Source organism: Numida meleagris, chromosome 3 (genome assembly GCF_002078875.1).
Source record: "Numida meleagris isolate 19003 breed g44 Domestic line chromosome 3, NumMel1.0, whole genome shotgun sequence".
NCBI classification, from domain to species: domain Eukaryota; kingdom Metazoa; phylum Chordata; class Aves; order Galliformes; family Numididae; genus Numida; species Numida meleagris.
This window is the reverse complement of record NC_034411.1, coordinates 93581662-93593203: the sequence shown is the minus strand read 5'-3', so window position 1 is coordinate 93593203 and position 11542 is coordinate 93581662. Positions and strand designations below refer to the sequence as shown.

Below are 11542 nucleotides of genomic sequence, written 5' to 3'. Positions count from 1 at the left end.
ATCTGAAAGGAATGTTGTTCCTTTTGAACATTCTGTTGTCTGTGAAAGGATTTACGCTTTTTTTTAATGAAAAGAATGGAGGTTTATTTTGTAGATGGCTTGTGAAAGTATTTTGTTTTGAAAATGTTTTCTGTGAGCATGTTAGACTAATTTCTTCAATGCTCTCTGCTGCTTAATAAATAATGTTAACTATGCTAAATAATGAAAACATTATTTTAAAAGACCAGAATGAACTTTACAATGAAACGCCACTCTTATACCCAAAATGTTAACATAGAAAAAAATCCACCATTTTCTTATGCTTTTTTGTCAGCTACTTCCATAATTTATTAGGATCGTATTAATATTTATAGTCAAAAGATAGTAGATCTGAAGTAGATAAGAAAAGATAGTAGATACTGAAGGCTACATCCTGAAATTTAAGCTCTCCATACATTAGTTGCAATGATATTTTTAATTGTGCAATAAGAGAAAACCTTTTTTTTCCAGGCTTTTAGTAAAGGGGCTTTTCATCTTCAGAATGTCTAGTCAGTGGTCACCGTGGCTAATTTCGTATTAATGATCAAGGTCTGTTTCATGGTCCTTGACAAGACATTGCTCACATTTACAGATATACACTCTCCAGTGTATATGATTGTATGCTGCATGGCCAAATACTTCTCTCTAAAACCACAGTCCCACTCCTTCCTTGGTTGCTGTGCCCTAAAAATTGAAGGTCATTTGATGTTGAAGTCCAAGGGCTTATTGGGTTTGGATGCTCAAGAGTTTTGGTTGGGGCAGTCAGAGTTGAGTGAGCTCTGAAAATTTTTATTTTTTTTTGTTTACAAAATCTCTGTTGCTGCTATTTAAAATTTGAAACTTTAAAAATTTTGACAGAAGTTGATGGCAAATTCCACATCATTCTGCTGATTTTGTTCTAAGTTAGCTATTCACAGATATTTTTTCAGAGCTATTAACTTAAGGATCTTAGTGTTTTTGGCATATTTGCCTGTTTGGTAAGTAGTTAAGTGTACATGAAACATCAGCCTAAGGAAATACTAAAAACAAGGAATATTATCTTTAAGGCATAGTTAGAAGCAACTAAAAGTTGTTAACTGAATAGGATTATAGGTTAAGAAATATTGGGTAACTGAAACAAGCAAACATTGACTTTTTTCAGATCATCTTTTGTACAAGTAGTATTTCATAACTTACCAATGTGTCTTTTGCTTTTCTAGTGACTCCTGTATTTGCCAGTGTTCCTAGTGACATGACAGTAGAAGTTGGCACAAACGTGCAGATCCCATGCAGCGCTCAAGGAGAGCCAGAGCCAGTAATTACATGGAATAAGGTAATAGAGCATCAGTAATATAAGTTTTGATAGACCTATATATTTCAATAAGAGTTCTTTGTGAATATCCAATTAATATTCCCACTTTCAATGACATAGCAATGAAAGCATTAAAGTAATAAAACTCTGTAATGCTGAGTCCTTTGGCACTGTTAAGTCTTGAGCCAAGATATGTTTTGGTAACTCTTTGGCAGCCCATCACTTTGAGGAAAGAAAAGAAATAAATAATAAAAAATTCAGCTTTGAAAACAAGGAATGGATATACCAGAATAACAAAACACTGTGCTTTGCTGCAGGATGGAGTACAGGTAACTGAGAGTGGAAAATTTCATGTTAGTCCGGAGGGATATCTTACCATTCGTGATGTTGGAACTGCTGATGAAGGTCGATATGAATGTGTTGCCCGGAATACCATAGGATACTCCTCTGTTAGTATGGTACTTAGTGTTAACGGTAAGGTTTATGAGTTGGTCAGTGGTATGGACTAGATAATTACTTTTATAATAATTATCTAATTTGTAAGATGCAAAAAGATCATTAAATGCTGAATTCTTTCTTTTCTCCATGTATTTTTTTTTTTAGTTCTCCTGTAATGTTCTCATTTTTTTCCCCTATCTGCACAGATTTGAGTAAGATAGGAACATGTCAGCCAAAATGTCTCTGGGACTTAAGCTTCAGAACAAACAATGTTTTGGGCTCCAGTTAATCATGTTTCTTTCCCCTTGAGTTATGATTTGGACCTGTTAAAATTTTCTGGTTGAATACACAGTCTAATCTTTTGAGATAACTTGACAAAAACTCCTGTGGCATTTTTCAAGAGGCACTTAAAGCTATTATTTCAAAAAAACAGGGCTGCAACCACTGTGAAATAATTCCGTAAAGTAGTAAAGTTGTAATACTCTTAAGAATGAAAAGGAGAAAACAGAAATGCAGAAAATATGATTTTATTCTAATTTTTGGAAAGTAATAATGGCAAATTTCTTGATTAAGTTTAAGGCAAGATAGGTTTTTAACAGGCAAATTGCCATTTTTCTCTTCCTCTCAGAAAAATATAACTTGAAAAGCTTGTATGGAGCTTTGACTTTTAATATTTATTGGCCTAAAAAGCAAACTACTGTCAACAGAAAGTTCAAGCAAAAATAAAGTACTGTATAGTTAACATCTGACTAAGGTTTATGATTCAGCCCACATGTACCATTAATCAGAAAGATAGCTCTGCAGAGCACATATCTAGGTTGAACACTGAGATTACTTCTATTGTAGCCAACCTAGAGGAGATAGCCAGCTACTTTTTTTTTTGTATCTATAGTGGTGAAGTCCTAAGATGGTTCAGGCCACACAAACACTCTCCAAAACAACTCAAACAAGGGTAGCAAAGCTGTAAATGATATTACATCATTATTAACAATGATCATATATCTCTATAGCTGCTACAGCAGTTGATAATTAGCATGGATCAAGGTTTATTCCAATTAGGCATTGTGGTCAGCCCATTTTGAGAGCACAGAGTATGTTACCAGCCCGAGGCAACTGGCCTGAGGGCAGATCAAGGGGCTCCAGTAATACACTAATACAGAGCCAGGTACCTTTTATTTGACTGTATAGGTGGTTGAATTTGATTGCCCTTATCCAGGCTCTGATGCTCATGTGGACACAACCTAAGCTGCCAGTAATGAAGGAATAATGAAATATTGCCCAGAAAAAAAGAAAAAAAGTCACGAAAGCTTGTAAACAACAGTTTTTATATCAGCTGCTTTTGTACATCTGCTGATTTTTATTCCAGTGTTTTTGCTTTGGACTTTTCCCCTACTCTACCCTTCTTCCTGTGTGGCTTTTCCAATCTAAACATACTCTGGAAATTGTTAGCTGTTGCCCCTGGATCTGGTAGTTATTGGGTTAGGCTGAAAGGAAGGTTATTGGCCTTAGTTGTTGTACAAACATTCAGTGGCAATTGAGCATGGCATGAAAAGGCCTATGCTTTAGTGTTCTGGTACTATGAAGAGTTGTAAAAGCCCTGGAGTGTGTGATTTTTAACATAGTATTATTATGCTAGGTAATTTAAAGGTGGAAAACAAAGTAGTAATGAAAATAAATAAAAGGAATATGTGTTGCTTACCAGAGTAAATTCAGGAGTAAATAGCAGTGTTAGCTTAGTGTAGCTGTTTGTGAAAGTACACAAATCTGTATTTTTCCTTTTAATTTTTTTCCAATTTGATTTTATGTTTTGTTTTCATGAAATCTCTTTGTATTTATGTGGTTTATATAATTAAAAGGCAAAAACTAAGTCTATTAATTATTTTCTTCTTGTTGTAACATTCCTTTTAGCTCCTTAAATTCTTGCATTGAATTCTGCCATTTATTCAGTACTAATTGGATTCAAAGGGAAAATTTGATATTATTTCATTAGATATAGATCACATTCTTCATATCAACACTTGAAAGCTGATAATACACAACAATGAAAAGGAACTTTTTATTCGCTTTTACTTACAATAGTAGGACTTAATAATGAGCAATTAAAGCCCTTGCACATTTATCCTTACATTAGTTTTAGAATTATAAGAAAGATTATTTTTAAACTGTATTATTTTAGCTTAATTTTTCTCTGCTGTAATATGTTTTGTTAGAATTCCAAAGTGGTTAAGAATTTTATATTTGGACAAACTAATGCTTAAAGAACAGTGGTTTACTTTGTACAACCGAAATGATGTCGTGTCTAGACTCTGTTTTATAGAAGTATCTTTTTGTGTGTGGTCATTTTTGCAATAACATGTGAATTCCTCTTTCTGTAGTCCCTAATGTCAGCCGAAATGGAGATCCTTTTGTACAAACATCAATTGTGGAAGCAATTGCAACTGTTGACAGAGCAATAAATTCAACGCGTACACATCTGTTTGACAGGTATCCCCTTCTTTTTTAACCGATAAATCAAATTAAAGTATATACTAGAAGAAATGGAACATTTAGTAAGCAAGAAGCCATTTTATTATTATTTTAATGAATGTTAATGTTGGATTTGTTCTGGGAATAGTAGCAGTTCAGCATGGAAGGATTCCTACTACTGAAATACTAAGTAGCAGAGACCAAATTTTTGTCTGTTGATCTCATTTTTCAATGCAGTAGTTCTTCTAGGGAGACGGTGTGTTATAATAGGCTAGTAACTCTTTATTTCCATATTCTTTTATTAAATGTGTATATTTGTTTTTGTTTGCCTTCCATTTTGAGATGAGTAACCAAGGTATGTTTTAATCATGTTGAAATTTTACTGTATGTAATGTTACTTTACAACTCCTTTGTGCACTTACCACTTTTTTTCAAATTATCTATTAGTCGTCCTCGATCTCCAAATGATTTGCTAGCCTTATTTCGATATCCAAGGGATCCATACACTGTTGAGCAAGCAAGAGCTGGGGAAATATTTGAAAGAACATTACAGCTTATTCAAGATCATGTACAGGATGGTCTAATGGTTGACCTGAATGGAACAAGTCAGTATTCTTTCCTTATTTTTCTGTGATGCAGTGTATTTCCCTTCTTAAGTCATTGATACTTCCACGAGAGATTGTCAGAGTCTGGGTCCCAGTTGCAGAACCCTTACATTGAAATCCCTGACTTCACAAAACTTTACTAGAAATACATTTATCTATTCAGTCCTTGATTTGCACACTGCTACGTTATGGTGAAACTCAATTTGATTGATTTGATTAAGCTCTCCTATTAGAATGTTTCTACTTTTCCTCATGTTGACATCTTAGGGAAAAATGTTCAGATTCTTCTCCTAATCCTCCTAATCCTATTTGATATTAGGGAAGTACCTAATGCATCCTGTTTGCTAACTGCTTGTGTGTTAATTCATGAGGATCATTATTTCATTGCAAAACTGGTTTATCTGTTATGTATTGAAAAGAATCAGTAATTTATTACTATTTCCTTAAGTAGATGCATTTGGTGTCATCATGCAGAGAAAAGAGGCTACAACAAAAAGAGTCTATATTCTCTCCAAAACTAGGTTTCTAATTGTACCACAGTAGTATTCAAATAATTATCTGCTACTCATTCTTTAAGTCCTGTGTCAAACTAAGCTGTTCAACTCTGATCTCAGATAGTGAAAAATACATTTTTGCTGCTTTTTATAAACATCAGAAAAATTTGGTGCATAATATTTCTGCTTTTTAGATATTGAACTCCAAGTCGAAATTCATGAAGTACAGCTGAAGCACATACAACTAATGCATGTAAATATGTGTGTGGAAAGGCTTAAGACACAGGACTGAAGCATTTGGAAATAATGATGGAGTTTTAGGAGAGCTTTTGAGACTTGAGACATAGCCAAAAGCTACACTGAAAATCTAGAGGAAATATTTTTACTTATTATATTTCTTTTGATGTTTATAATTGAGTATTTATTGTAACTTCCGAAAACTTTAACTCTGACTGACCCTGAACTATGCAAGTATTTATAAGACCAAAGACTGCAGGCTTTGTGTAGTACTGTAAATTTGATAGTAAAAGAAGCTTTTTACTCGTTATTAGAGCTGAATAAATAATTTGTGATAAAGTTAACCACAAAAACTTACACAAATTTATTTGAAGGCTTGTGTTTTATAAGAGCAACACGATTTAATTTGCTTCTCTGATTAGATGCATATGCAAACATATCATATACAAAACTCACACAGTGCAGTATAACAGTAAGGATATTTGAAATCTAATGCGTGAGAATATCTTAGCTGCTTTTCGTTAGAATTTGTAATAGAGGAAATCAATCACCTAAGCCTTATAAAAAATTAGCATTAAAACATGTAAACACAAGTTAACACAGAATCAGGCAACTTTCTGTGATACTGCAAATTCTGTTCACAGTCAGAGCTTATTTTTCAGCCAAACAACATTTATAGGAATCTCGCTCATAGGGAAGCCTAAATATTTGAATAAATCTGTTTTCATTTAAACAGGCTAATGCTCAGATCCTAATACACAAATTTGTCTCTAATTGGTTTTATTTCTAAATGCAGAGCCCAATGAAAGGTGTTATTTAGCCCTTTTACATGGGGAACTGTTGAGAAACTTGACAATTTTGTATTCAGAGACTTTTTTGTAAAATCTTGGAATATACCTAGGAAAGTTGGTGGAGCCAAATTCTCTTCCTCAGTGCCAGACAGTGTAACAAGGGGTATGGCCACAAATTGCTGCTCTGGAAGTTCAGATTGGATGTTAGGAAACTTTCTCACCAGGAGGCCAGCGCAGCACTGGAACAACTTATCCAGAAAGGCTGAGGAGTCTCAGTCGGTGGAGAGTTCAAGATAGCTGGACAGGGGTACAGCTGAGCTGATTCAGTCCTGGAGACTTCCTTGCTTCAAGCAGGAGCCATTGAATATAACCCCTAGTTGAAATGTCGCCACCCACTGGAAAGTGAAGCAGAGTCAAGGTTCCAGACGTGAGTGGTGTGGATCCCAGAGGAAACCTGTGCCAAGTGTTATACAAACACTAATTTTTCTTTGCAGTGAACTGCTGTGAGTAATGTGAATGCAGATTACTCCACACCACTTATCTTACAGATCACTCTTCTGTTTAGCTAAATTGCTTGTGGTGATTTTCCTCTGTGCTTTTTATTCTTTGTTTTTCTGTGATAAAGCATAACAAAGTAGTAATATGTTCACTGATTTATCAAGTCTTAAAAGAGAAAATTTCAAAATCTAAATAAGTTGCTGAGTTTTTACTAACATGAGGAATTTTTTTCCATTCTCTGTATGGGACTGTTATTTCTGAAAATGTCTATACTTTCTTAGGTGACCGAATAAGAAATGAACTCTTTTTGTGAAAGTTCTACTTGAATCGTCCTTTTACATAATTCTCTCCTGATCTAATAGTAGTTGTTCCTCAAATGAGTGAATGTTGCAATAAGCATATGTGATCACTATTCTTTTTTAAATGATAATCATGGGAAAAATACAGTATAACAAAATAACATTCCAAATAAATGCATGATCTTTGGGAACCACGAGTCTACAAAGTCTTTGATTTTCTTTCTTCTCCCTTCTGGTTTCAGGTTATCACTATAATGACCTTGTATCCCCACAGTACTTGAATCTGATAGCTAATCTCTCAGGCTGTACAGCCCATCGGCGAGTGAACAATTGCTCAGATATGTGCTTTCACCAGAAGTACAGGACACATGATGGAACGTGCAACAATCTGCAGCATCCCATGTGGGGTGCTTCTCTGACAGCCTTTGAACGTCTGTTAAAGTCAGTCTATGAAAATGGATTTAATTTGCCTCGGGGAATTGAACCCAAGAGACTCTCTAATGGATTTGCACTCCCAATGCCTCGCTTGGTTTCAACTACTCTGATTGGAACTGAAACGATAACCCCAGATGAGCAATACACTCACATGCTCATGCAGTGGGGTCAGTTTCTCGACCATGACCTTGATCTCACCGTTGCTGCCTTAAGTGAGGCGAGATTTTCAGATGGTCAGCATTGCAGTTCAGTTTGCACGAATGATCCTCCATGCTTTTCAATCATGATACCACCAAACGATCCCAGAGTCAGAAACGGTGCACGCTGCATGTTTTTTGTACGCTCCAGCCCAGTTTGTGGAAGTGGCATGACATCTCTCCTGATGAATTCTGTGTACCCACGAGAACAGATTAACCAGCTGACTTCATATATTGATGCATCCAATGTGTATGGCAGTTCCGATCATGAAGCACTGGAAATCAGAGACTTGGCAAGTCAAAGGGGTCTTCTGAGACAGGGCATTGTACAAAGATCTGGCAAGCCCCTTCTTCCATTCGCTACTGGCCCACCAACAGAATGTATGAGGGATGAAAATGAGAGCCCCATTCCCTGCTTTTTAGCTGGTGATCAGCGTTCTAATGAACAGCTGGGTCTTACCAGTATCCACACACTGTGGTTTAGAGAACACAACAGAATTGCCACAGAGCTACTGAAACTCAATCCACACTGGGATGGTGACACAATATATCATGAAACACGCAAAATTGTTGGTGCAGAAATGCAACACATAACATTTAGCCACTGGCTACCTAAGATCTTTGGAGAGGTAGGCATGAAGATGCTTGGCGAATATAAAGGTTATGATCCCAGTGTTAATTCTGGCATAACTAATGAGTTTGCAACTGCCGCTTTTAGGTTTGGTCACACACTTATTAATCCTTTTCTGTATCGACTGGATGAAAACTTTGAACCTATTCCACAAGGCCATCTACCTCTTCATAAGGCATTCTTCTCTCCATTTCGGATTGTAAATGAAGGAGGCATTGATCCACTTCTAAGGGGATTGTTTGGTGTTGCTGGTAAGATGCGTGTCCCATCACAATTACTCAATACAGAGTTAACAGAAAGACTCTTCTCCATGGCACGTACTGTGGCTTTAGATCTGGCAGCTATGAATATTCAGAGAGGCAGAGATCATGGAATTCCTCCCTACCATGATTTTAGAGTTTACTGTAATCTTTCTTCAGCTCAGACTTTTGAAGATCTGAAAAATGAAATTAAGAATCCTGAAATCAGGGAAAAACTTAGCAGGTGAGCCTGAGGTGAAGAAAAACAATCAATTATCTAAATGTGCATGTGAAATTAATAGCTAAATGTCTTATCTGGAAGCAAATATTTGTTATGAAAGGTGTAAAGAGATTTTTTAAGAAACTTCAATCTGTATCAAGAAATAAATGGGGAAAATTCCCACGTGTAGTTAAATTCTCCACTTCTAGATCTCGATGAGCAATATGAAGTTGCATGCATTCATGAAAGTATTAATTTGAAACATCTGTTTTTATAAATGTTGCTAAATATGAATGTTGTTTTAATGCAAGTTCATACACAGATTTACATATTCAGTTCTATACTAAACAGAACTAATCTAAAACAGGAATATAAATTAATTGTATTTGTCTTTTCATGTGTACATTCTTCATCACAAGTAATCTGTGATCCTTTAGCTGTATCAGCATCTGAAAATAACTCTTCAGCTATCTTCCATCCCTACCTTATCTACACAAAACCAGAGAGTGAGTTTTGGCTAGGGTAAAAGCATACAGAAGGGCAAGAAACATTTATTAGGAATCAAAAGAAAGCTACTAGAAGAAAGGAAATTGTGGGCTAGACTTCCAGATCCCCATGCTTTCGCTCATATACACAACCTACATTGCAGGATTTCTTGTAGGTACGCCACTAGTTCTTCACAAAGGATGTAGCACCAACACGGTCATTTTTTAATTCATGTTACCCATATATTTTTGCCTTGGTTTTATGGCATACTGTTTTTGTGTGTGGAAGTTTGTTGTGTTTCTTTTTTGTCTGTTTGTTTTGGTTTGGTTTTGGTAAAAGGATAATATTTAATGAGAAATATTTGTATTTTTCTTTCTATAGGTTGTATGGCTCCCCCCTGAACATAGACCTATTTCCTGCTTTAATGGTAGAAGATTTAGTTCCAGGAAGCCGACTGGGACCAACTTTGATGTGTCTGCTAAGCACCCAGTTTAGGCGTATTAGGGATGGAGACAGGTAAATTGAAATACTGCGGAAACCAAAAGTAATTTTAAATTGAGAATGCTTAAAAGCAGTTGCAATGTCTTGTTTCAAGATCAAACTGCGTTTATTATTTTCATTTGAAAGATGTAGAATACAGGTTCAAAATATTCTTAAAAGCTGTGATGAATTTGCTTTTTACATCCGTTACTTTATATGGTGAATACGGTCATACTGAGTTTCAAAAAGTACCACTGCTAACAAACACTGATTAATCATGGGTCATTCATGAGCTTCGTTTTACCATTTACTCAAGTCACTTACCTTTCTGCAAAGAGGATGTTATTCATCTCCTTTCATTGGTATTTAATTATTTTATTGACAAAGAAATTGCAATAATTAAGACACTTCCACTATCTTTGCGATTAAGCTTGGGTTGAAAAAGTACTGCTCTGTGTATACAACCCCAATGCATATTTCAATAGAGGTGGTCTGTGCAACTGAAGTGCATTTAAAACAGATGGGTTATCCCTAGGAGCACAATTCGATAATTTTTCTTAAATTACTTTACATGCATATGATGAGCAGTTTCTCATTCTCTGTTTCTACAGTGCCAAGAGTAAAAAAAAAAAAAAAAAAAAAAAAAAATTGCTAATGTTACAACAGCCAGAGTTCTCAGTGCACAAGTTTGGAATTTGAAAGTCAACATTTTCTTCATTTTAACATTGTGACCTAGAATCCTGCTTTTAGATGTCATGAAGGTCAAAAGACTTGTGCTGGTTAGTTCCATCCTAGTGAAAGAGACATAGAGGAAGAATGTAGGGAATTAGATTTGATTTGCTTTTTCTGATGTTAATTGATTTGTACAGGTTATGAAATTGTTACTTAGGGTAGTATACAGGCTTTCTTATTTCTATAGAAAATAATACAAGTTTTTTTGTATACATTTTTTGTAAAACAACGTTCTTACATCAAATCTGTTTGAACATTAAGCTGTGAATCTCATGCCTGGAGGCAAAGAGAGTAAAAGCAGATATATGTGTAGTATGTATTCCAGATAGCTGGTGACAAGTTCCTATATGTGTCACATAGGATAATGGTATTGCTTTTTTTTTTTGTGCGACTGTGTGCATTTTTTTCAGCAAAATACTTTTTTTTTTTTCCCCCCAGAAAAAGAAACATTTAGGAATTAGAGGAGAACACTGAATATTTTGGAAATGGGGTTCTGCTATCCAAAGAGTATAAATGTTTTGAAGCAGCATGCCAGAAAATAGTAAAATATTATTAGACATAATGAAAGCAACTCTCCCTTCCCTGAAAAGCATTTACAATGGGCAGAGGATCAAAGCTGTCAGCACCATGCAAAATAAAAATGCCTCTGCAGGGAAAGGGAGTGATGTTTGAAGTGAGCCTAACTTCATATCAAGATGGAAATTTCATAATGTGTTTTGCTGATCCTAGTGCTTGGAATTACATTGGCGACTGTCCAATGCCTTATGAAAATGATAAAATAAGTAGGTAAAATGAAATTTGTTGACCATTCTTCTAGGTTTAGTATAAAATTATGTTGAATTTTACATCAAGCTTAATGAGCCTCCTACTTGTTTTTGATGACAATTGATGAAAAAAGTACCAATTTAGAATGGTAACTTCACAGTTTTGTGAGATGTAAACAAAATCACAGTGAGTGATTCTTATATGTTAAAGTAGTGTCAAA

General features: G+C 35.2%; 1 protein-coding gene across 2 annotated transcripts in view; it reads left to right on the top strand.

Annotated features, from left to right (window-relative positions):
* The window catches only part of PXDN (peroxidasin), an 80472-nt gene that overhangs the window by 51030 nt on the left and 17900 nt on the right, over positions 1-11542 (top strand). For both annotated transcript variants that reach the window (XM_021391540.1, XM_021391538.1), the window contains 6 exons: positions 1218-1330; positions 1627-1783; positions 4123-4231; positions 4661-4818; positions 7380-8883; positions 9727-9861. In XM_021391540.1, the coding sequence (XP_021247215.1) occupies positions 1218-1330; positions 1627-1783; positions 4123-4231; positions 4661-4818; positions 7380-8883; positions 9727-9861 (2176 nt within the window). The remainder of the gene's footprint in view (positions 1-1217; positions 1331-1626; positions 1784-4122; positions 4232-4660; positions 4819-7379; positions 8884-9726; positions 9862-11542) is intronic.